The 27,648-nt window shown below is 36.7% G+C and overlaps 1 protein-coding gene across 1 annotated transcript; it reads right to left on the bottom strand.

The window, feature by feature from the left end:
• Nucleotides 1-4,073: 4,073 nt before the first annotated feature.
• Nucleotides 4,074-27,593, bottom strand: SYAP1 (synapse associated protein 1). Its single transcript, XM_067296980.1, has 9 exons — nucleotides 27,307-27,593; nucleotides 22,993-23,111; nucleotides 18,257-18,323; nucleotides 16,474-16,547; nucleotides 15,981-16,120; nucleotides 14,104-14,249; nucleotides 7,577-7,635; nucleotides 6,364-6,511; nucleotides 4,074-5,251 (listed from the first exon to the last, which is right to left on the bottom strand). The coding sequence occupies exons 1-9, from the start codon at nucleotides 27,497-27,499 to the stop codon at nucleotides 5,124-5,126; spliced, it is 1,074 nt and encodes a 357-aa protein (XP_067153081.1). The 5' UTR covers nucleotides 27,500-27,593; the 3' UTR covers nucleotides 4,074-5,123.
• Between the last annotated feature and the right edge of the window lie 55 nt (nucleotides 27,594-27,648).

Below are 27,648 nucleotides of genomic sequence, written 5' to 3'. Positions count from 1 at the left end.
ATATAACAGCTATCACAAAGAAAAAGTCAATAATATCTGAGTGCCCAACAGTTCAAGGATGCATCCCATGGTCAGGCGATAAGCTTCTGTACATAGTGTTATTCTTTAAATGTATGAGGTTAAAACTGACATACTGTGCTTCAGCACTACATACAGAGCCCCACTAGACAAACACAAAGATATCGAATAGCAAGGGGAAAAACAGCTTTATGATCCAGCTGAAGTGACAAAGTAAAGAAATTCAGAGTTTACTGAAACAATTCAGGAAATGGAAAACTTCAGTTAGCTTTTTTTCTAGCGAACAACTGTAAATAGTTTAATAAAACAAAGGGGAACATTTTATTACTTAAAATTTTTTTTTTCAAGCTTTTATGATCTTTCCTCCTCCAAACAGATACCTGAATCAAAAATCACATAAGTGTGTTAACCAATAGCAACTGGACTAGTAAACGAATAGTTGAGTAGGATGCTTGGTGCACAGAATAACTGAAGATGTCAGTATTCCAGAAGAAAGCTGTTTCACTATTCTGAGATGACCTGAATGGCTTCCTGGTAATCTTTTTCCAGTTTCTCAGCTCTGCGAGTTTATTTTCTTCTGAGAAAACTTATTAACAATCTTTTTTCGTTTGCTTTTCCTTGATGTTTTAAACAGCTGCATTTTCTCTTACATTGTATTTACAGTTTGCTATTATATTCCTGTTATTCAGATCCACTTTTTCTTTTGGTTTTGTTCTGGGTTTCTTACTGTAGTTGTTTTGCTGGACTTCAGTGTGTACCCAATCTCAGTGCTTGGAATGATGCTGGTAAGAAAATGCCAGTATACTTGCTTATGTGAGTGAAATGTATTATTAACACACATTTGGGATACAAAGGCCTATGAAATTTACTGTGAACACAAAGAGGTCTACCTGTGTTCATCTTGTTACAAGAACTGAGCATAGACCCTCTTCCTATGTATAAGCAATTAGAACTGTTAGACACTCATCATGCCAAATTAAATTAAAGGCACTGGAAAGTCCAGAAAACTGTGCAGGATTACAACTGTTTTCCAGGTTAAAATCAGGTAAGCAGACTTGAAAATATTAAGATGATTTTTGAAGATAGAGACTTTAAGTATCAGAGCTCAATCAGATTCAGCCTTGTTACATTATTGCCTTTTAAAATGTAAAAATACTTATTGGGCTGGGTTTTTTTAAACATTTGCTTTCAGAGACTTAGTAAACACAGGGTTTTTTTTGTATATAGGAAATACCTTTTATAAAAGATAGGATTTTTATATATATAACCATTATATAGGCTATGATTACATGAAAAGAAAGATGAAGCTTGATATAAAGGCCCTGTGCACTTAGCTCTGCTAAATTCAAGTAAGCAGGTCATGAATTTGAAAACATGAGAAATGATGGCTGGTTTTCAGGAAAGCAGACGTTTGACACAGTGATACTCAGCTATGAGCCAACCAGGGAAAATGTCCACTGTCGGAAGAGAACTACCTGGCTTTTAAGAGTTGTGTCAAATGTTGTGTCAAATTGCATAATACATAGATGATAACGTCTCCAGCTTAAATCTGTGAGCACCTGTACTTGTCAAAATGTAAAAGTAAATACTAAGCTTTGAATAGTCTGATTTTTATGAATGTAACTGGTTTAATGTTAATGACCTTTAATTAATTCCAGAATATAAAGAGCTCCTAAACAACCTCTTATTTTACCACGACTTGTATCACATCTGTTAATTAGAAGGGAAAGTAGATCTTAAAAGTGAAAAACAGTATAGAAATACAGATTATGCTCAAGATAAGTTGTTGTTGAGAAAATGTATGGTAATAAAGACAACTAACTTGAAAAGCCAAAAATATGCAAGTTTAAAAATTCATTTTCCATGATGAAAAATACAGGAGGGCTTTCTGTCCAAGTTTCTAATAGAGACTATTTTAAGTAATCCTTTCTTACAGTAACAGTAGTTAAAGCTACTTGGTAATTTTCCATTCTCAAGTGATGAATGTTGACTGAGCAGTTACAGCTATAGTCTTTTCAGTCTCTTTACAAAAGTTTTCTGCAAAATGATGTCATCAAGACCCTTTCACCTGCTTGACTGCATAGTGTTGCATGGCCCCTAGGTATTTTATGCATTTTATTTTTTGGAAGATTTTAGAAGACACTACAAAGTGAGATGAATGAAGTTCAGAGAGCAAGATTAAGAACTAAGGACAGGAACACTTGTCTTTGGGTCACATGCCAATGAAAAGGCATTCCTGGAATAACAACCTTATATGAAGGGAGTCACAAGTTTGACCAAACTCTTTCTATAGTTCAGGAAAGTCCACCAAGTACCATGCCATTGCCACCACTTTGTCTCCTTGACTGTAGCTCTATTTCCTTTTCAACACACTGACTTAGCAAACAGCAACAGCTTAATAGTTCATATTATCTTATGAACTATTCCTTTTTAATATTACTGTTAACCTGGATACTACACTACCTGTCTGTTATGCTAAGAAAGAATGTGTGCGTATGTGCACGTGTGCATATAAGCTCCTGTAAAATCCACAAGCAGGCACTAGAAAAGTTCCAGTGTGGGAAGAGCCATAAGCATCTCAGATTTTTCCCACCTTACATTACTTGAGTTTCAAAGAACACTTTCATGTTTACTGTCTGAAATCCCTTTAATCTATGTTACTAGCAATATTTTACAAATTTAGGTCCTATCCTACAGTTGTGATCATGCATCATCCCACTAGGCTAACAGAATCTATTTCTATACCTGGTTTTAGACAAACAAAACATCAGTTTTTCTTCATTTGGACAAACTCTTCCTTGACTATGAAAATGCATTAAAATAAAAACCTGCATGAACATGATTACTGGTTGCCTTGAAGAGCAATACAGCAATAAACAAACATGGAAACAGCAAGTGATTTGAAATAAGGTAATAATATCTGAATTATATACATATTACTAAATCACTCAAGTTTGGCTATGAAGATTATTTCTGTTATGTGCCATGAAATCCATCTGTTTCTATGCAAGCTTTGATTTTTGTTCTTGGTGCTTCTACATTTAGTTGCACTTGTGTTTTCTAGTTTGATTCTAGTCTACATCCATCAAATGCCACCTTGCGAAACCAAGCTCAGCTCTTCCCCAAACCATCACTGTTTTTCTGGTTTGCAGATCTACATTTACACAGCAAACTTACTTATCAATATTACTTTTCATGGGAAAACTGCCAAATAGTTGGATTTTCATAATGAAATGAAAGCATCAGATTTCTTCTGCAATGTGACAGTGCTAATGAAATCTCATTATCAAAAATCACTTAGGGATAGTGTTTTGGCAGTAGAAGCAAACTCGTGAGGTCCTTATCCCAGTGTTCCCAGCAGTCTAGGTTTGATTTTTCCCTATAAGAGATTAATATCCAAATTCTATATACTTCAAGCCCACCTGCTGTTCATATTGATGGAAATTTTATAATTTACTAACAATGGAAAAAAACAATTCTTGAATTAAAGGATTTGTTATGCCATATCTCAGCAGTTATTGAACTACAGGCACATTGAAAAAAATCCAAACAGGTGCAGATTTCATAAATTTTACAAGAGATAGCTATTTAGCATATGTAAGCTTTTACTCTCTCTCTCTTTTTTTTTAAAACACATTCTCTGAAGTACTTATTGGCTCCATGGCTCAAGAATGGAAAGTACTGTAGAAAACATGTAAAAGTGGGTTCTATTTAAAAAAAAAATTGAGAAAAATGCAAAGTTGTTCAGTAAATTCCAAATTAAGAAATTTAGAAGAACTGGTCCATTTTGCAGCCTGAACAGACTAGTAAGGGAGTATTGCCAATGCGAACAGAACTTACTGTATATAACTTTCATATAATTCAATTGTGCTCAGTAGGTCCTACTTCATTTTACCCCTTTTCCTTCATATTTAGACTCTTACAGGTGTTTTGTTACAGGAGTTTATGGAACAGATGACAACTAGAACATTAAATTTTCATTTATATACATAAAGGTACTAATTTAATGGGGAAACTATATGTAATATTCAGATGTCTAATAAGAATCAAAAAAATCTTTTAAAGAAAACTTTTTATTTAGATTTCATGACTTATGCACTGTGACAAAGTATATTTTTGAAATATGCACAAGTCTGAAGTATCCAGCCAAGGTCAGACATATTTCAGTATGTTTGCCCCTCACCCTGCCCTCACTCCAAAGAAACGAACCAATTTTATACATATCTACAGTATTTAATAAAGTAGTCCAAACCAGCCAGAGTTTTATATTTTTCAGCAGTTAAAATAAGAAGAAACATTTAATTTGCTCTCACACAGACAGCAAAATTAAATGGAAATATAACAATCTTCTGAAGAAAGAATGCATTGAACCATCTCTCTCTGTGGGGAAAGGCAGTATCTTAACACGATGAACTAACAAAAACAACAGGTTAAATCAAGCAGGAACTATCCTTGTATTTAAATGTGTAAATATTTGCCAGTTATATCACCCGATCAATAACAAATCTGTACTTTTTTGGAGTCTGAATTAGTATTTTTTTAAACACATTATGAGAAGTTATTCTGATAGGATTTTATATAAATTCTTTGGCTAAATATGTTAGGGAACTTAAATACACACAAAAGCTACTAGTTACAAGTACCTTAATAAATGGTACACATTTACAGATCATATAGGGATGAGAGTGCAAATGTGATGAAATACAGTTATTTTCAAGAGCTAAGTTACTTACAACATCCAATTTTACATCCCAAACAGAAGGCTGTAGACAAACTTAACTTGAGATTCTTCAATTTAGAAGTGTTTCTGTAGAACAACTTGGCCACCTAAGAATGCCTCACACTAAACTGTTGCTTCATGTAATACTCTTACCACTTTTAATTATTACATGTAACCTGTAGTGCTTCTCTTTTTTCTTTTCTTTTAAAAGAATGGTGAAGAAACTGCTCGTATAAAGAACAGCAATACTAGTTATATCCCTATATGGAATTATAATGGTTTTAGATTCTTTCAGGTCATTTGAAGATCTTTCGTAAGCAAAATAGCAGAATTTCATGTCAGTTTTTAGAAAAAGTTTAGGGTTATAGTGATTTCATGAAAATGCTTAATTTTCTTCTTGCAGCATTTCTTCTATTTCTTTGTCCCAGTTATCATCACGTTTTTCTGATTCTGTCACCACCTCATATTCTTGAAGCTCTTGCTGTAGTTCCTTTTCCCAATCAGCAGTCTCTTCTACAAGAGATAAATGATGTGTGAGAATCAATTTGGTAATATCAAATGTTGCCTTTTTTTTTTTTAATAGAACTAGATGAATTTGCATTGAATTAATCTTATTTCCCTTGTATTCTATGGAAATTCTCATTCAAAATTAAAGAAACGATCAAGATAAAAAATTTTATCTTTTGACTGACCATAAATAGGAATTAGTACACACATCTGGATTCCCGTGTGCATGCTATAACAAAGATATAAAGTAAATAGATAAAAAAAGCAAATACATGGCTTAGCTGTAACAAGTTTCCTTTTCCAAACTCCTTTCCCATAGTGAATTCAAGTCTTTCACTCTATTATCAACTCAATCTCTATCAAGTCTCACCAAAAAAATTGTGTGCTATTCAGGAAATGAATAAAAGTTCCTAAGTTTGTAGAATAAACATTTCTGAAAAATCAAGATCAAATATTGTGGATGATTTTAAAAAGAAGTAGGTATTTTCCACACTGACATTTGTAGCTAGGCAAGTTAATTTAATCAGGGTTAAAGGTAATCATATTTCATACTTCAGGGCAAAAAATGAGTCAGAAGGCATTCCTGTGTTGTTAATCTCTGTTTTAATTGACTCTACCTATCATATGCAAGAGAGTGGGGGAGGAGATGAGCATTTGAAGTATTACATAATAATTACTATTATAATACTTTGGATATGAAGGTAAGTAATTCCATAGTCCAAGTCAGTAAGGCCAGCTGAGATTTTTCTAAACAAATTGCATGTTAATGGCTTACAGGTTCTTTGGACTTAAACTCCTCACAAATAACATTCTGCAGGAGACATGGCTTGACTGTCCTAATAACTATTACTAATTTCTGTAATATTTCCTCGCAGAAAATGTCTCATACATTTTGAAAAACAACCATAAATTTATTTTCCTAAATTTAACTATAGTATGTTTTTTCTGAATCAACCAATCTTAAAATTACTCTATTTGGTAAATAAATATTATGGTAAAAAAATAAACTGCTTATTATGCAGCCCTCTATGACCATTAAAAAACCCCAAGAACAGATGTGGTAAAATAGCTGTCAAGATAAAGCAATTATCTTTTTTTTTTTTTTTTTAAAACCTTACCTTCTACTACTGAAGTCTCTTCTCTTTTTTTGTCTAGCACCAGTTGTTCCATTTCTTTTCTTAGGTCTTCCTGATTCAAATTACAGGCATCAAAAGCATCACTCACAAATTCTGATACACCTGGACTTGTGGAAATCTCCTCCTCATCCTATAATAAGATAGTTTTGTAGAAGCTTATCCAAAAAGGGACAAAAAAGTGCCACCAATACATACTTTCACTTGTGTGGCTGCCTTTTAGATAGAGTCACCAAACAAAACAAATGCATTACAAATGCATTTTTAAAGAGTATTTTTGTACAGACAAGAATGTTAGATAGCTGTACTGAAAACAATCTGCTATCCATCCTAGGTTCCTTTTTGTATTCTCCTAAAAACTTTAATTGTGTATTTGTAATCTTCAGGAACAATAATGAACTCATAAGTAGTTCAGAACAGTAGCTATGGCTAATATTAAGTTTTGAACACAATTCAGTAACAACTTTCTATATACAAATAAGATTTAGAGAGGACTGTTCTTTGGAAATATGCTTGTTTAATTTAGTGCACTACGTATTATTGCCAAATGAACACACAGCTCTGCTTCTGCCAAGAGAGCTCTCTGGTACTGATTTTACAACACAGAAATGAACAAGTGTCATTAGGTGGCCAAGTTGATGGTTTTTGCAGTGTCAAGCAAAGCGCTTATTTTCACAATAAAATAATGTTGCTATGGCAATGCATAATTTAGATGTCCTAAACTTAAGCTGGCTACTGCTAAAGAGTCGGACAAAACATGGCACACTGTCTGTGTGTGCGTATATGTGTGTGCGAGAGTCTATATTCTAACGAAGCTATCATATTTAAATACAATGCAAACTTTGTAATCCAAACATGTTGGAACCCCCTTACTCCTCAGAGTTGGAAAACAAAAACAAAAACAAAAAACCCCTTGTATTATTACAGTGTGGAGAATACTAATGAAAGTATTTACTCTTCAGATACACTACTGCTTTTTCTACTAAAAATGAGCTTTAAAGTATATATACTAAAAACAAATATTCTCACAACAGAGCAGCAGAGGGAACAGCAGGAACAGCAGCAAGTTAACATAGAACTGGCAGATATTTATATTATTACAGTTTCATAGTACAACTAACTCAAAAGGATGCATAATTACATATTAAATGACAGTTTCACATGCTAAATACCAGATAAAATATAGAAGCATTTTTACCTCTTGAGATTTGAGCTGAGACTTTATTGTAACAGGTGGTGTTTTGGGCCGTACTGTTTCTAAGAAGGGGGGGGGGAAAAAGGTAAATTATATTTAAATATATAAAGATCTCATTTAATCTGCATAGCTATTAAATATACAAGGAAACACTGTATTTTCAATTTTAAGGAATCCTCGTGGTGAAAGACTGAATTCAGCCATGGGTGAAGCATTTGCACTAAAAACAAGACTGTGAAGAGAAGTGATGTTATATGCCTAATTAATTTTAAATCAAATTTAACAAACTATTTCCTCATTCTGAATCCAAAGTTAAACCATAGGAACTGCTCTGCCCACCTCAAAATGATCCAAATAACTATGAAATATGAACAGTTGGGAATCAGGAAGAATGTCTTTTATAAAACACTCATGGTTTACACCATAGGGCGCAAAATCTATAACGTTATAAAGATGTAGACTTGCTCCTGAAATCCAGTTACTGCCTAGAATAGTTCCCAAACTTATCTGGTTGGCCACCACTACAGACATGGGCAGTAGCTAGCTCTTAGATCTACCAGACTACACCTGTATGCACATCCCTAAAAGCACAGGAGAAGGGTGCTTTGCAGCCTTACCTTTTCTTTCCACATGGGAGGAAGGAAATCGCTGAAAAACAGAAACCCTAGAAGCTGTCCCCAATTTCCTAGTAACGCTTACTGTGCATTCTGAATTTAGTAGCATGGTGCTAGGTGGGCATGATCATTTATATGCATGGACAGATCTTATTCTTGGTAGGTAAAGAACATTCCAGGCTTCCTCCTCCTCATCCTCCTCATCCTCCTGCAACTAGAAGGGTAGAGGAGTTGCCATGAAAAGCCATATGGTTGCAAGAACAATTAACATACTGGGCAGATTGGGGTAGTGGTTATGTGCTTGTTTAGCAGTTTTATTTGTTTAAATGTGCAAAGCAGCTCTGACCTTACAGCTCCGTGTACTGTGATGTGCCCAGATGGACCTCTTCTGCTTACTCAGCAATTTCTGAAGGGGGAATTTTGGGGGGTTTAATTTGTAAAATTAAGATCAGCTCTAATTAAAATAATTCTTTAATTGGTGGTTGCCATTGCTTATACAGCTCATCTACTCAATGGCTCCTGTCACACCCTCTTTATTCCCTCCCCTTTCCAATCTGCAGAGGATCTGCTACTGTACCCAACATCACCCCTACAGGGGTGGCAGCACCCCCGGCAGAGCAGGCTGCAGGACTCCTGGCTGTTCAATGCCTAGTGCCCAACGCACAGGGCAAGAGAGGTGCCTCAAGTTCCATCACCCTCTCTCACGTAGACGCAGCAGAGCAACTTGGCCCTGGGCCACATACCAGTCTGAAGTGTCTAGCATACCATTAGCACTGGTTTGGAACCGCTGGCCTAGCATCGTCTCCTACAACCACCTCCTTTCTAAGTAAATAGCTCCTGATACCTGGAGAAAGATTAGAACCTGGCATTTGGTTACATAGCTTGTGCATATAGCTTCTCTGTTAGAATGTGGGATATCTCCAATTTTTCCCTTCTTTTTTCCTCCCCACCAACCATGCTAATTAAACTTGGTGAAAATAGCATATAAGGAAGAGACAGATGGAGATAAAATGGAAGGCAATTAACTCTATTTTATAGACATCAGTCAGCTTGGAGGAGAAACTCTGAACATCAGGAAGGGTTACTAGCAAACAACTACTTCTAGTTTTATCCACCACTTAGGGAATCCAACCTTCTAAAAGGTCATTTTAATCAAAAATAAAACACAGATGATTCACAGCCCCCAAGACCTGCTAAAACTCAGACTCAAACAAAACATAGTCTAGTAAATATATCTTTGCCATTACATAAAATGTAGTGATTAGGACAGTAAACCTATCTGCATATCCTATACTGGTCTTCTGAATTGTATGAGATACATGTCAGGTCAAAAAACATTGCATTTTGTAAACTTTTGCTGAAGATATGTTTTGTTTTCAGCTGCGATGATAAGTTTTACTAGCAGAACTCTTTGGGTGTTATCCAACAGATTTCTCTTTGATTGCAATTTCTAAGAGTGTGGATGACTCAAAGATAAGAGGTTTGTTGTTCAATAGGGTGAGTTGCCCTGTCTCTCCTGCAGAGTTGAAACACATCCATTGAAAAAGCCATGTCTTGGCTTTGCAAATGTGACCTACATACTGTACTACTTAAAACCAAGGTTACATTGTCCTAGGAACTTACAGTTTAACACTGGCCATTTAACTACAGGTTTAACTTGCGTAAAGGAAACATTCAGCATTGTAATTAATGACAGAAGTACTTCTGTCTATTTGACGAGCCAATCAGCCACAACAGTAGCAGCTTTCTATTTTCTGAAATTGGTTTACTGAAGCAATGAAATGCAGAAACAGAAATCAAATAAGAAGCTCTGTGATGAGAGGAAGCATACTAATAGTAACCAGACTTCACAGTGAATATGCTTAAAAACAATTGTGAAGAAAATTTCTTTTGGCAGAACTTATGCTTTAGTAAGCGCAAAGAAATCTTTTCAAATGTCACCTTTTTCTCTACACTATGGACTAAAAGGCTCAAAGATCATCAAGATATATATATATACACTCAAAGATCTATTGTAAGGCACTGCAGAAACCAGAGGAGAAGACAGTCACTACTCCTAACAGTTTACAATATAATTCTCAGTTGATATAATGAACAATCCAAAGGAAAAAAAATCCCCAAAAGATAAAGAAAAAAAATCCACAAAAAGAAATCCCCCCAAAAGAGAGAATGATATAAATGCATTCATATGCCAGTTAGTTGTTGAGGTTCACAAAATACAAATATCAGAGATTCCCTGAGTTCATGGTAGCTGCACACAGAAAAGAAAACTGCACATAAAACACAAGTTGCTTGTCAGGAAATGACAAAAATGGGAGCTGAATGTGGGAAGAGCATAGAAGTGATATGACATGAACAGGTGAATAGGTAATGGGCCTAAATGTAGTGCACTAAAAGGTAAAGAACAAGAACTTTGTTATGATGAAAGAGTTGGTGTAGGACATTAAAGAATAGCTCTTTTACACAAGGAACAAAAAGTCACAGCTTCCATGAAACTGCACCTTGCAAGATTCTGAGGTATCTGATAAAAAAAAGACCTTATGTTGTCAACTTGCTTGTGTTGGAATCAATAATACAATATCTCTCCTTTACCCAGACACCAAGTTACATGAAATACACGAAGAATTAATATCTTTGAGGCTTTTTTGCTCATATTGAGTTGACATTATCCACTAGTCTCAAGCTATTCTTCCTTTATAATTTTTGGCCAATTTATGACTTCCCGAAGAAATGATTTTCTTTGCAATTTTTTTAATCCTGCTTTTTGGCCAACATTTGAATAAGCACAAAAAGAGCCAATTAAGATGTGGAGGTCTCAGTTTTGCATGAACAGATAAAAAAAATTATGAAAAAAATCAGCAGCAACACTAAACAACAATACCAGCTAACAATATTATTATCCATCTTGTCAGGCTTCTAATTAAAGTAAATACAGGGAATGAATATAAAAGGAAAGAAGAAAAATGAGGTTCACAGGTTTGGCCAAGCAAAATAAAAGTTGATGATAAGATACCTGGGAAAGGATGTTAGACTTGCATGAAAATACAGAACTAGATGACACATGAATATTGGAGGGGTAGATTTACTAGCCACTGGGTTAAAAAAAAAAAAAGGAAAAAAAGGTGGGGGGGGACAAAAAAAAAAAGGTACAACTCCAAGGCCACATACACAGTTAAGATTACACAAGAACATGAGTGCAAGTGGATAGGCAGAGTCAACCAAAGACAAAATCCTACAGCATAGCATAAAAGGGCAGGAGAGTATCCACTGAAAAAGTTACCACAGAGGCAGGCAAGGTGGGACCAAAAGACAGCACCTTTAGTAGTGTAAAAATGATCTGTGATAGTACAAATATGGGATATATACTCCATTGGTCAACACAGGCCAAGAGATTGTTAGCGTTTTTGTTAAAAAACACAGCACAAAAGAAAACAACAACCAACAGAAGCGGCAACTTGGAACAATGTTCATAAATGGTACATACAGGGCATGTACAGAAAGAGCAAATGAAAACAAAATGGTAACTGGAGAGGAACCTGAGGTCAAGGATTTCTTTTTTTAGGATATTTTATCATCTACTGAAAAAAATCAACAACTGAATAAAATGTTTAGAAGCACAGGTAGGTAACCAAACAGATTAATACATAAAATAAAAACAAGCCAGTGAAAGCCATTTCTCATATACATCAGGTAATAAACAGACACTGCCTACAGAATAAGTCTTCACTTTAAAACGGAAGTAACTTGAAGCAACTCAGGAAAACTCGAATATTTTAAACATTTTCTAACAAGTCTCTCAGTTGTTTCCCTATATAATCTTATTTTCTCTATTGCTTCTCTGTTGTATAAATAAAAAAACTCCATGCTTACAAAACCACCGAAACAGTAGGAATATTCACTATCATGTAGCTTGCAACTTCATTTTTTGTAACTGGCACATTTTTAAATTAAAGGTGCAGAATAAAATACACAATTTTTATACTCCTTTGCTTAAAACGGTCCTTTAAACTACACTCAGGAAAAGAATGACATAATTACAGTAAATAGATAAATCATGCTGGGCTACCTCTATACTGTCTTTGTTGACCTCCTCAGAGAGAGGAACCCTGGTCCCCACAGCCCACTGGTGTGGGCTAATAGTTACTCTGCTCAAGGGCTAGCATCCTCTGGAGCCCACTGCCTGTGGCCACATTGCATAGATCTGGCCTAGATCTCCTCTGTGCTCCACGTAATACTGTCATGGGCCATAATTTCTTTTTTAGCTTACAAAACCTAAAATAGTATGAGCAGTGTTTTTATGATTGACAGTGTGCTGTTCAGCGCGGGGACATGCTGCAACGTCTGAGTATACACAGCCCATTGGGACAGCAGAGAACTGTACTGGATAAAATAAGTCAGAATTGGTGCCTTCCTGTCTGGAGTAGATTCCAGAGTGAACTGTCCTGTCAATGTTGCTTGGATTTTGACTGAGAGAAAACTACCTGATTCATTCTAGAAGGGGGCCTTGCCTGGGCTAACACGCACACACTCAAACAGAATCTATGAGAAACAGAATTAGCCAAACTGTTGGCAAACTACAGTCTGTTTTCAAAAAGTATCTTCTACGCAACGCAAAAACCTTGCTCTGTAAGCCACCTTGCAACCTCCGCCTCACCCCAAGATTCAGCTGCTTGTGCCCAAGGAGTCAAGGCCCAGCTGCGTAATGTCAGCTTAGACCACTGAGAAAACTGCCCAGTTGTACAAGAGCTGTGAGAAAGCATAAAAAGATAGGAAAGGTGAAACAACAAACTGAAGTAGGATTACAGAGATGGGATCATTAGTTGCATAAGGACTCAAGAGGAAAAATACCAATATAGAAAGTTGTAATATCCTGAGAAAGTTGTAATAAAAAGGTGGAGGGTGGGAAGAATGAGTCAACTTGACATTTATCGTTTGGTTGTCAGCCTGCCAGCGTCATCAGTGTCAATGGATTTGATGGAAGATGACAATTTGGGGATCTGAGAATTTGTTGAGGGAGCAGTGGAGGCTGACCTTTCTCCTTCTGCTAATGCCTGCTGGGCTGGCAAAGATTCTTCGGATGTCTTATTGAGGTGGTGAATGTATCTAGCTTAAGTTAGGATTTAATGAGCTACTAGGTATCTTTTGTGTGTTAGCCAGTAACTGTTTTATACTCTTAAGCTGTACATACACTGCTTGCAGAGTGTCTTTACACATGGCTAAAGATGCCCAGTGACCTAAAAGGGGGCCTATAACGATACACCGTATAAACTGCTCAGCCTAACAGAGGAAACCATAACAGAGAACCACCTAACCTATGGTGGCTTTTTCCATCTCAAGGTTGAATCTCAGCTAGCCTCATGTCCCCCCACCTTTCCCACCTTTCCCCATTTCTACAATACATTCTGTCCCTTTCCACATCCTGTACGCTTCTGTGCCTCCCCCGTCTACAGTAATCCTACCTCCACATCACCAACTTACTTGTTTGGCCTGAGGCCTAAGCAAAAGAACATGTGCTGAGACAAGCCTAGAGCAACAAGCATGGCAGCTGGCTGGGTTGGCTAGCGCCTCTTGTCTATCAGATGTACCAAAGGTACCTCCTATTTCTCTCTGACAGGTCAAAAAAGAGCTCCAGAGACCACTTGAGTTTGTGTCTTGAGCTGTTATAGGCCAAGGACAAAATTTTCTCTCTCAAGATTTCCACTATTCTGTGAAAATTGGTTGAAATTGGAAAATGGGTTAAAAATGCTGGGAGCACCATCTCCTCCCTGACTAGACAAAAACATCCAGCAAGATGCCTGATTTCATAGGAAACCCAGGATAAAAATTCTATGTCACCCAATGCATATAGTCAGCATGCATGACAGAAGTCACACTATCCAATTTCATGAGCCATGTCAAAACAAATCCTTTCCATACCTTTCAGTTGACTATCCTCTTCTCTCCCTTTGTTCTCTTCTTTCCCTACTGCTTGCTGTTGAGCAGCAAGTGCGGTGAGTTGTGCAGACTGTTTAATTAGGGACACCCTGTAGAAGTAATTTCTCCAGAACACCTCCTCCTTTACACTAGAGAAAACAAACAGGTTTTGATGACTACATGTGGGAATGTGGTTTCTTCTACCAACTAGCGATGAAATAAAACTAAACATGTTGAGGGAAAGAGTAGAAAGAACTGCCTCTTAAGTAAAAACTTAGAAATTTGTGAAATAAATGCAGTTTAAAAAAACCGCAAAATTTTGGTCTCTTACAAGATAGTTACATTGGACTTGAAAATACAATGGTAACAGGTTATTTGTTTAAAAAAAGCTTAACAGCAGGCAGCAATGCATATTTGGAAAAACATTATGCTGTTCTATCCCTCTTTCCAAATCATGTAAACAAACTCAACAAAACAATAACCCTGTTCTATTTACTTCCTCTCTAAAACCTACATTTTCTCATTGTGAAAGATATATTCACGTACATCTTCTCTAGACCTCAAGTGAAAATGGTATCTTTGATTTACAGACAAAAGCCCTTCTAAGATTGCGGCAAGACTATTTCACTTTCTGCATGACTTTCAGCATGCCCTAGTCTGCAAGTGCAGGACGTTCAGTAGCTAGAAACTGCCATCTAGTAAACAATCAGCTCTGATAAAAGGAAGATAATCCCACCTCTTGGGTGACATTTCCCACTGATGATCCTCCAGCAAAGAGGAGGAGACCCAGTTTTAACCCTGAAGAAACAGAAGCCAGAAAAAGCTAGGCAGCTTGGGAAGGAAGCCATGTAGGTCAAGAAAGAAAGAGGAAAGACTGGAGTTACCTTTGTTTTTTCATGTCCAGGCAAACAGCGCCTACTGAGACTAAGAACAGAAGAAAATCTATTAAGCAATGGGGTAGGCTAGGCAAGGATAGCAGGACCAGAGACTGAAGACAGCATTGGAGCAGATCTGAAGAGCCAGAATACAGGCAGAGCATTAGGTCTGACAGACCAGAAAGAAACAGCAGGGAAGGGGTAAATACAATGAGAAGCTATGAAATTTTACAAAAGGAGAAGACTTAAGACAGAGAAGCTCACAAAGCTGTTTACTTTCCAGTTTCCATCCTCAGACAAGGAGACTAATGCTGGAAACTCCTACTTAACAAGAAAGGTGACTTGTGAAACAAGCTTAAGGAGCAGAGTCTGGGACTGGGTAGGGAAGGAGAACAGGACTAGAATAAAACTGAGATTAAGAAGCCATACTGGAACAGGCTAGAAGTGCTGGCACAAAAACATCACTTATCTTTTAGTTAAGTCCGCTAGAAGGCAGTTACAACACGGAACTTTTTCCCTAGCTGTTCAAAACTAGTTTTTCTTGCCTGCATTACTTCTATTAGAATCAGTCTCTGTAATGTGTTCTTTTGTCCTTTCTTCAGAGGGCCTCTATCTCTACTAATCTCTTTGGGGTGTCAATTACAGCACTAGATCTGAAAAGTTCTGTTGCAATATTTACCTTTCTTTGGGAAAAAAATTCTCAATCAATTTAATGCCTCGAACTTGGAAAAATTTGAGATCACTTTCATACTCAAATCTTAACAGGTCCTTAGTCCTTCTGAATTCCAAACAGACCTACTTCTTTTTAGCTTTTCTTTTAATTGCTAAACTACAGTGCACCTACAATATTCCATGTATTTGAAATTAGCAGATACAAAATACATACAGTGGAAGTACATACTGGAAGAATTGAAGGAAGTTAAAAGAAGAAAGCGTAATCTACAGATATTAAAGCAGAAATATTACAAGTACAATGATATATAGTTACCAGCAAAAATTACTTACTGTTTAGGAACGAGATCAAACCTCATCCTATTGAGAAGTTCATCTTCTTGTAACATAACCATTGCAACAGGGTACATTTGATCAAAGTCAAAATTAAACTGAACACCTGCTGGAGGATCCCGCAGAAAATTTCGTTTATCCTTTGAAGAACATATTATAGTTGTTAACGGATATCAAAAAAGGGATATTGCATTCAACACACATGACCAGCAAAGCAATCCCACTTTCCACATATTTCTAATAATAGCACAAAGCTGCATAACCTTAAAAAAAAATAAATAAAAATTGTATCAGGGATCTACTTTAGCTCAAGTCAGTGCTGGAAGAACTCCCATTTACTCTTGCATGTTACCGGTGCAGTGACAGACATCTAAAAAAAAATGCATATTGACAATACATAACTTAATAATGCCAGACAAACTTACTTTGAAAAAAAGGAAGTTTTAATATCTACGACAGAAAAATTCCAGATCTTACAGCAAACAATACTTACTGCTGATAAGGCCAGTATTTGTTGTTGAATTGTTTCTTCTTCATTGCTATCTACCCAAGGAGGCACTGCTGCTTCTATAATTAAAAGGGGAAAAAATAATTACCTTTTTATTACATTTAAATACAAAATACAAAACCCTATCACTAAACAAAATAATGTAAAACGTCACATATATCAGTACACCAGTTCATTGTTCCTTTATCCTAAACTAAGCTCAAGGCATAAGAGATGAGCTCTAGTAATGGATCTTTGCTTAATAAAAGTAAACAGAAAATTTAAATAGCTGCTGATTTCTGATTTGCTGATTTTAAAACTAAAACTTCAGGGTTTTCTTCCCACTGTTCTCAGATTTGCAGTTTTTTAGTTTAGTTACTAAAGCAGCGTTGTATAACGGGCTGAGCGGTCTGCACACAGAAATTTCTAGACGTACTTTAAACTGTGTCTGATTTTTAAGTTTTCAGAATAATTTACTATTGAATCAATTTTTTGACATCCAGAAGGCTGGTATCAGCTAAGGAAGCAATTCCTTAGCTATGGAGAAAAAGAAGTTCTAAATTTATAATATATTACAACATGTTATACACTGAATAAGCATACTCCAGTTGATCTGATTTACATATCTACACAGATATTTCCAGAACAGTTCATTCTGTAGGCCATAAGCAGAAAAAGTGAACTGATCTAGATGCACAAAAATAGATTAATCTCTTCACTGTCTATACTGATTCAGCCTGCAGAGACATCATGATGCATTGCTAGTAGTCCACAAATAATTCTTGTGCACTAGAACTAATGAAGCTTGGTTTCCTATGCACCTGGCATATTTAAGATCTTTCTCCCACATGGATTCACTGATGTCCAATAGGTATGTGCTGATGCTAATGCTTCTTTCAGTTAGGCCACCTCTCTCTCTCTCTTTTGTCAAGCCAGCTACCTATTTTCATGAAATTTGTAGAAATGTATTTATCAGCAGATGTCAAAGTTTATTAATAGAAACAAAAAGACAGATATACAGACAGCATGATCACATGAGCAGCACTGCAAGAAGAAGCCAGATTAACATATTAACTACAGACAGTATGAAAAATTTCATCATGATCCATTTAAAACTGTCTCATATTCAATGTTAAAAACAGAGACACTACTTATTCAAACTGTAACAAATTATGGTATTCAGGTTAACACATTAAAGAAGATAAGCCAAAGATGAAACGTAACATAGAAAAAAAATTTGTTTATTAGAGTCTCAAATAGATCCACTGATCTCAGTAATACATGGGTGGATAACTCAAAGAAGGATTTAGATCACAGATAATTACAAAGCAAATGACTTATGGGAAAGCAAAAGAGCAATTATGCCTTTAATATAAGTGCAGCAACTCCCACAGTAAAACTAATTAAATACTATAGTGCAACCCCCACCCCATGTTTTTAATTTTATTATTAAAATGTTACATGATTGCTAAAGCCCAAGAGAGGTAATCAGTGTGTCTCCTTCCAATAATACACACACTTGAAATTCAAAACAACAATAAAGGATCAGCTTTGCTAACACATTGATCTTTGTTTATATAATGGTAAGTTAAATTTGGTTAAAAAAGCAATCTAAACTAATGTAACACTATTGTTTTACTAATCTCGCATAAAAATGGCATCTTTTTTCCCAACAACACGCATTAAGTTCTGCTATAACTATGTTTCATTAAACAGAATGAGCTTAATTATTCAGCTTCCAGTAAAACTTTAGTTTATGCACAATTACCCTAATAAAAAAGTACAGTACCAGATTTTTTCGTCTGTTGCTCTTGGACAAATTTCTCTTGTTCCTTCTGAAAGTCTCCAATAATTGTCTAGAATAAAAATGAAAGAGCCACAAGAAATAAAAAACTTCACTTTTTTCATGTTTAGACAGAAAATACTTTCAAATACATTGCAGTGTCATATTCTAATATCCCCGATCTTTTTTTTGTAAGCTAACCACAGATGTTTCATGTCAATCACACATTACCCTTTACTGAACCACTCCATTTTGCCTTTAAAATCCTAGTTGACAAACTTAATTTGAACATCAGCATACTATGAAATACACTTATCTCCTTACCAAATCAAATACAAACAACACAGATTATCTGTTTAGACCTATATAGAACAGCTTTTTAAAACACTATAAACACTCAAATATACCCTTGGCCTTACAACATGTTTTAAGGATTGACTAAGGAAATATATACATTGCAATAACAATTTTACAAGTCAAATTTAAGTATGATTTTCAGTTTGACTCAGTGAATCTCTGAAATTGAATCATTTCTCCTTTTATGATGCTGACAAATTTTCATCAAGGACTTACTTCCAGGAATACCCTATATTGAAGTTAACCTTAAAAATGGAGAACGGTCATGGAAGAGCTATATGCATCACACAACTTTACAGCATAAGATTTAGTGTTTTCAAACATATTTCCAAAGTCAGTATGCCATAATCTAGAAGTAACAATGTGAATGCCGTTCTGCAGTAGAGAGCAGAGGCAAAAAAGGAATCAAGCTAGAAGTTAAAACTATAATATTTAAATTACTAGTAAGATAAAAAAAATGTGAAGAGTGAGATCTACTGATCAATTAAGCAAGTTGCCAAAAAGCATATAAATTCTCAAACCAAATCACGGTGAATCCCTATAAAAAAGTTTCCAGCTAAAAACCACAGCATTTCAGCACAAGGTAACATCAGTGAGAGAACTACTGTAGTGCCTGTTATGCAAATAATCGCATTGTTTCCTCCTGATCTTAAGTGATATAAATGTTTAGCGTTTAGAGAATAAAATACTTCACATGGTACAAGAGAAAAGCTTTAGGATGCTATAGAAACTATAATCTGATTTCCCAGTATGCAAGCTTTTTAGTCAAAATAGGGAATTCATGTATTTGCAGGTATTCGCAGAAAAAAGAAAATGCTATTTTAGGCATAAGAAATTGTAGCTAAGTTACCTACAGCATATTTTATGAGCACTACTATTTCTATAATAAAGAAGCATTATCAATAACCTTCTCAGTCTATTTCTCCTTTTTTCCCAGCTGACACACAGCTGCAGATATTCTGTGGATCAAAAGCATGCCAGGTAGACTCTGGTATCCTGGGTAGCAGGGAGTATAACTTTGCTATTACGTACAGATAGCTGTCATTAAAAAGTCAATGAAACCTGGAGATAAAATACAGTCATAAGAAAAATTTAAGAGTCATTTGATGATTATTTTGAGAGAGGGCATGAACACCAATTATAGCAAGAAACTTAAGCTCACTGTATTTTATTTCAGGGGAGGAAAAAAAAAGTGCAAGGCTTTATTTCCCCAGGCAACCAAATCAATGCAACAGCTCACTGATGCTGAGACAGGGAGGTCAGAGAGAAGAGGAGTAGGGGTCTGGTTGCACCTCTCATCTCTGACACTCTCCCACTACACTTGGGTTGACTTTGGATGGTTCCCCTCCCCTTCCAAGCTGCCTTTGCCCACAAAGCGCACAACACAGACTTTTTGCTGGATTTTTTTTCTGCCAAACTTGTGAGTTAAAGCACTGAAAAAACATAAAATTAAGCAATGGAGCCAGCAGCCAGGAACAGGGAGAGGAAGCAGAGATAAGTGGCGGGATCAGGGACAGAACAAGATAGTAGTGAGCTGTTTCTTTAGCTCACTGGGCCTTATGAAACCGTAACTATACAGCTCTAAGGGCTTCCTAGACAATATCCATAAAGCTGACTTAATTCTGATTCTTGCTTCAGAGATGCATTTAAGAGACAGGTTATAGCATTTCCTCTTCCCACTTAAGTAAACTGAAGACAACTGCTGGGAAAAACAAACAAAACACACCTTACTTCTCCCAGACATCCCCCAACTGCCTGTCTCAGCAGGAAAATTACCTTAAACAAGCAAAAAGTAGTACCTGAGCTAGATCAACTTAAAATAAGTTTAAGTCAGTGAGCTGTTTAACTGAAAAGCACTGAAGAGCAACTTCCCTGCATCTCTTCCTAAGAAGCAAGAAGGCAGCTCCAGGCAAAAATGTCTTCCTCTAGCACAGCTGGACACAGAAAATTATGCCTTCAAAAATACAGCCGGATCATTTGGTCAACAATTATAATTGAATCTGCTTCTCCCCTATGACCCTTCAGACCTTTTGATCAGGCTCTGATTAACAACAACATTGCAACTAACCAAACTTCGGTCAAAAGAGCACACACTTTCCTGTTTTACATCTTAAATGTGAATTCAAATTTAGTTAAGAATTGTAGAAGATTCTCTCATAAAGCATATTAAATGTTCCATTTCCTGGTTACTGGCTTACAGAGGATAACATCATGATATGCTTCCAAAGCGGGAGGGACAAGCAGTTCTATATGCATTTTTTTTTTTTTTAATTACAGGATCACATTATACACCTCCCTCCATAAGAGTTCTGTCTCACTCATTGTACCTCGTTTTTCCTCTGTTGGAACTAAGGACTTTAAAAGGAGGCAGCTGTTGTCAAACCAGAAGACATGTCATAAATGATGCAGAAGACTGCAGAGAGAGAAAGGACTGTCTTAATTGAAATAACTGAATGCAGCCCTGGAAGCTGATTTAAATCCCTGAGCAACAGAACTGCTTTAAGTGTAGGCAATTAAACCTAATTTTTCCACAGAACTGACCTGCAAATGTGTTGAACGCAAATGGGCTGAACACTCATTACTGCATTTAAGTTGATGGAAACTGTGTGTTTATACCCTGCTATTCACTCTGGAAATTTAGGTCAAAGTTGTCTCCTACTGAAGACTCAAATTAGTGAAATCTTCTGAACATGTTGTAATCCCCCAAATACACATAAATCCAAGCAGTAATACAGACGTTTTGAAAATGTGCATCTCAGAAGGACCCCAATGGTCATCTAACTCATTCTTTTGCTGAGACGTGATCAATTTTGCCTCACAGCCATATAATTAAAGCTTTAAATCTCCAGTAACAGGGGCTCTATATCCTAAGTTACCCATTCCCAAACTTACTCATCTGCATTGTTGGAAAGATCTTAGTTATTTCACCCAAGATTAGCAGCAAATTAAGTTGTTTACTACTTGAACAACGATCACTAGAAATGGCAGATAGTTTATCACAGGCATCTTTGTTACACCCCTTCCTTAACCCTTGTAAAAAGACTAAAACAACCCCAATTCTTCCAGCCTTTCCTCCTATGTCATCATATCTAAAACTGTGTTCTGGTCTTTCTCCAGTTTATCTACATCCTGAAGGATACTGAACACAGGTGCAATATTGAGTAAAGAAGCGTGTTAGCACAATTTGAGACTTCCCACAGTGATAAATAATATACACACACACACACACACACACACATATATATATACTTTTTGCAACAGCATTCATGGATGACTTGTATACATTTTCTGGTGAACAAAAATCCCCAGATGATTTCCAGTAATACTTCTTCTAAATAATTTTGCTTCTTCTTCATCTCTTCAGTCCTGAAATTTCCAAAAGGGAAATGCAAAATACTGTCTTACTGGATCTTAGACATGTTTCCAGTCTTGCAAGGAATTCAGAATATAGTATGGAGATTGAAAATGATATTGTAACTTTTCCTACTCTGGAATAGTCTGCAAACTTTAAGTGTACTCTCTCTCCTGCAACAGTTGAGCTCTAAATGCAAATATTAGTGGAACTTCAACTATTATGCCTTTAATTTCAAAGCAAACCTTTTTTAGTGTGTGTGTGGCTTTTTTAATATAACATAGTTGCAAAGAAATTTTTTTAAAAAACATAAGCTGTACCTGACTTACAATAACTTTACCAGGTCATTTTCATAAGCACAATACAAAAACATGCTCACGTGAAAACCACATCACACTTTTCAGTCACACAATGAGGCGTGGTGTTCAACATATAGACCAGATGTCACAACATGAAGAAAATTACCAAAACTGCCTGCCATCTCACCACAGCAAAACTGAACTGTTTCCTACTCCTAAAACTTTCAAATGACTACTGCAAGGGACAAATGTTTTAGAAAAATACATGAGAAAGTCAATTGTGCTTTCTGGTAAGAACTTGAATGCTGTGAAGTGAACAGGGCTAAGGACCACAAAATGAACAACGTGAAGAAACCCTGAACAACTCTTCAGTTAGCGAGCACTGTATAACAGTAAGCCTTTAAAGTAATTTTATTATATTAAAGAAACCCACCATGGTTAGATATTTAATGTCAGTTGTTTTAACAAGTGCATATATTATTAAGCTAACAGAGAAGCTGTTCTATTAACTGCATTTTCATGTACAAGTTATCTATTAACAAGTTTTTGGCATGTCTACACTGTACACACACTTCAGTCAAGCTGTTAGTCATGACAGGAAATAGCCGCGCTTGAACCATCGAATTCCTAAAGCAAGTTTAAAGAAATAAAGTGTCATGTGCCAGATTTGTTACACATTCCAGTAACAGTAAGCAAGCAGATGTTACAGATCAAGTAACCGAAAAATGAAATACCTTATCAATTATACTGTCGATTTTTCCTTCTTCTACAGACTTCTTTATAGTTTGTGCTGTTTCTGCAACTGATTCAGATATCTTTTTTGTAGCAGCAGTGGCAAAATTGAAGAGGTAACCTTTCACAGATGAGAAGAGAAAGAGTTGAAAAATCTCTCTTTACATCCAATCTTACTAGATTTCTTTTATTTTTCTACGTTTGGCTACCTACCTGAAGTCTTCTTTCAGAATCATTTAACTTAGCTTCTTGTCTACAAAGAACTCCTAAAATCCTATTTATCCTTTTCTAGTTCTTGTTATTTAGTTATGTAACTGTATGTTTGATCAAAAATTTCTGTAAACCGTAAACTATCATACCTTAAACTTGTTTACTAAACCAAACATTTCTAGTAGCCTTTGAAATGCTGCCCTCCAATCAATTTTCTGAAGCAATGTCTTTTATAACTTCAATTATTTAAGTAGTATTCAGACATTAAGCAATGAAGTAGCTTTAGCAACATGAATAAAACAGTTTTTTTTTAATTAAGAAAATCAACATGCACAATAAAGTCTCATGAAGTGAGTCAACAAACACATTAAAAATTTCAGGTAGATAAGACTTCAAACTCCTTCGGAAGTCTTAAGGTAGAATATCGCTCTTGATGTGGCCCCTTTTCTACTTTGCATTGTCTTTTTTAGCTTCATTAGAAATAATGTGGCTCTTTATTTGTTACTGCTATTCTGATGCCATTCAGAAAAATACTTTTTAAAACTCTAATTACCATCTTTTTAAAATTCTAATTACCATCTTTTATACCAGCAGTGCTGAACTGAAGAAAGGTGGCAAGAAAAGAACCATATAGCAGAAACAGTTGTCCTGTATTGTTAGTTTTTAACTAAGGGGTCAGAACATACTTGAGAAGGCAAGCATCAAAATGTAAATCATTAACCTTCAGAAACATTAAAAATCAATTTACTGACAAAGTACCTTAAAACAATATTGAATTAGTTTATTTCTCAGATAGTTACACTATGTCATAAGCACTGTATTAAACAGATGTATTATTGTCTGTAATTTCACAATTACAGTATATACAATGTCAGTATCTATAATTTAGGCTTGTAGGAAGATGTAATGGTGTTTTTAAGCTGTATGGTGATTATCAGAGACATATTTGAGGCATAAGAAAGAACGCAAAGCATGTGGGATAGCAAGGATCTTTCAGTTATTCCAAGAAATTTACTTTTACATAGGGGACTTAAAAACAGACAGCAGTTGCAGAGGGTGGGGGGAGAGAGAGGGAAGAAAACAAGTATCTTCCTTTTCAGGACCTCGAAAATTCAAGTTGCCTTATAGGTTAGAAATGTAAAAAATAACCTTAGCATGTGAAAAAATGTGAGTTATTTTAACACACACAGCTGTTAACAACTAACAGAATGAATTGCTTTGGAGTAGTCATGTCACTTTTTGCAAAGCTGGCTGCTGTTCTTTGCGGCTTATAAAATGTTCTTTCTTAATGACATTGCCAAATCCGTACTGAAAAATGTAGAGGTCTAGTCAGCCCTTAAGAAAGACAGTTTTCTACACATAACTTCCATTTATAAGTCACAGAATAGTGACAACCAAAATTCCTCCCAGTGCTTGCTAGCATCTTTGGTATCTCTTATCAGGCTTCACACCACATCACAAGCTTCATATTGTATATAAAAATGCCTATCTTACACTATATATATACACACATACAGTATACTCCTTATGACAGTAGAGGAGAGAGCAGCCTACCGGATTGCTTCCCCCAACCTTTATTTGTTGTTTTATGCATCCCTGGAAGGTTTCTTGTATACAATTGTTTCGGATGCAAAAGGTCCTGAAACATTTGTCATTGCAGGTGGTGTATGTTACACTACAACATAGCAACTTCTCGGTATAGTTGAGCAAAGTGTTTTTGCCAGTCTTATGGCCAGAACTGAAACTAGTCTGAAGAGCAAAATGTTTTTTCTTTCTATTAAAGACAAGTATTCTTCTTATTTCTTCTTATACTAAGGTACTTATAAAGCCTCAATAGGAGGCAGTACTTGGCCTAGTGAACTAGTGGTGGAAAAACAATGCTTCCACTTTCAAAGACCGAGAAAGTTTCCTTCCCTCTTCCAAAACTATGTCCCTATTAAGATTATTTGATGAGCAATATTTATATTTTTAGTTCATATTGACGAATTCTCCAACCACGGATGATACTATGCTGGCAATGCTACCTTTTGTAATAACTTGATAATGAGCATACAAACAATATATGCAAGATTTCAGTTTTACTGGTAGAATTCTTTATGTGCTAGGGAAATCTGTAATGTCCAACTGCTTTTAAAAAGACGACCTTTCTACCACAATCTTCTGTTGTGTCACAGACACGGATGGACACAGACATGCGTCAAATCCATGGATCACTAGATCAAATTCTCACTTCCAGAGCAAATTAATTCACTGAAATTGAATCTAAAGGAGTTACATCTTTTACAGATTACTGTGTTTACTGTTATGGGATGGACCTTTAAATGCATAATGGTCAATACTTATTCTTCCTCTGAAAATTCAGTCTTTTTTCTGTCTTCCACAGTCAGAGTGACTGCTGGATTAGGATCTACTTAAAACACTAATCAGACAAGCATCTATGAACAATTTAGATAATCTGCTGCAGTTCAGAAAGCCCAAGGCAAACCATTCATGAACCATCTCAGACTAAGCTTTCAAAAGATATTGATCCAGTATTTCAGAGCATTAGTAACAAACATTTTATCAATGGAGTTCCACTTTGTATGAACTAAAATTCTGAGAACCTACTATAGTAAATTTTGCCTACATCTATTCTTGCCTACACCTAATTACAACCCTGTCTTATTACAGATGAGTTTAACAAAATAGTTAAAGTATTTTTACATAAAAAATCGTGCAAAACCCACAGCACTTCACAAAGTACATTATTCTGCATGCTCACATCACTTCTCCCATAGTTAGAACAGAAACTTAAAGAAATACTGCTCATTTAATAACTTTTCTAAGAAAGATAACTGACATGTTTGTAGTCAATGCCTTGATTTGTATTTCAAACATCCAAAAAGATTTTTAAATGATTTTTGATTTCCAGTGTGGCAACATCCTTCAACAGCGCACAGAATTGTTAGCAACTCACTTAAACACTTCTTGTTGTCAGTTATTGTTATCTAAAAGGAATATCTAACTACATCTTCATTTTTTGGACTTTATGAGAATCAGCTCACTTTCAAGCTTTCAGCTTTATCAATTGCATGGGACTGTTTCAGAATTGTGGAGCACATTGTAGGAAAAACTCCAACCTGCGAAATGCACGGTAGTGATGCATGTCATAGATCACAGTTAACAAACATGATTTAAAAGAGATGCAAAACAGGAAGATATACGGGAACATCAAAGAACAAAAGGGTAGAGAAGAATGGCTTTTAACACATTCTTCACTGAGAGAACTTTACAGACTAGCTAACCTGATCTGAATTACTGTTTACATCTGGAAAGATATGCTTTTTTTTTTTTTTTTTTAAAAGAGTATTCTGGTCATCTTATAAGCTTGCATTCCCCTTTTTGCATCACTAAGCAAGCTACATCAGAGTTGTAGTTATCTAGATGCAAAAAAAATTTTTCTTTTAACTTTGGTGAACTGAGAAGAAACATGCTTAATTCAATTTAAAACCAATTTGTGCCCGCTTAGTTCAGTTAAAGCTTTGCTTTAAAGGAAAATGATAACTATTTTTAACTTCTATCCTAACTCCTAAACATGCTTTAAACTGTCCTACCTTTGCTCCTTCAGTTGTTGCCCTGTGTTACTGTCACCATACAAAGACAGTTTTACTGCTTTAAAACCACTATGTTTTTTTTTCTCTCTTTTTAACACCACTATAAGCACCACTCCCCAGGTGAGGTGGCCAAGGCAAGACACCCCCCCAACATGGGAAGCTATTCTTTTACTGAGACCTTTTCCGTTTCCCCTGGCGTGAAGCCCTCCCAGCAGCGGGGTGGGTGGGTGTGGGGGGGTGGGTGTGTGTCGCGGGGGGGGAGAAGCACTACTTGGAGCGTCCCCACAGCTCTCCGCTACGTCGCAGGCCGGCCCGGCCGGGCGTACGGCGGGGGAGCGGAGCAAAGGCGGCGGGGACACACGAGCCGCCAGGGCCGCATTGAAGGCGGGGGGGGGGGGGGGGGAAGGTGGGACACGCTTTTCGGTCAGGTGCAACGGCCCCCCAGCCGGTGTCAGGGCCGGGTCGCCTCCGCCCGGCTCCCCCGGGCGGCGGCAGCGCAGGCAGGACACTCACTGCCGAGTCCTTTGGCCTGGCTGAGGAGCGGGTCCGAGTCCGCCTGCAGCTCCGCCTGCTCCTGGCTCCGCGCGGCGGGCTCCTCACCCGCGCCTGCATCCGCAGGGCTGCTCCGGCTCCCCTCCTCGGCCGGCAGCAGTTTCTCCTCGCCTGCTCGCTCTAGTCCCAGCCAGCTGCCCAGGCCGCGCAACATGGCGCAGGGGCGGCCGCGGCCGCGCTCGGCGGTTACCGGACACTCCTAACGGCACGGGCAAGCGGCTCGCTATGCGGAAACCCGGGCCGCCTGCTCCTTCCGCGTACGCCACTTCCGAACGTCGCAGGGAAGGGCGGTGCTCTAGCCCG

This window comes from Apteryx mantelli, chromosome 1, assembly GCF_036417845.1.
Source record: "Apteryx mantelli isolate bAptMan1 chromosome 1, bAptMan1.hap1, whole genome shotgun sequence".
Classification (NCBI taxonomy): Eukaryota; Metazoa; Chordata; class Aves; order Apterygiformes; family Apterygidae; genus Apteryx; species Apteryx mantelli.
The sequence above is the reverse complement of the archived record's forward strand: the minus strand, read 5'-3'. Positions and strand labels throughout refer to the sequence as shown.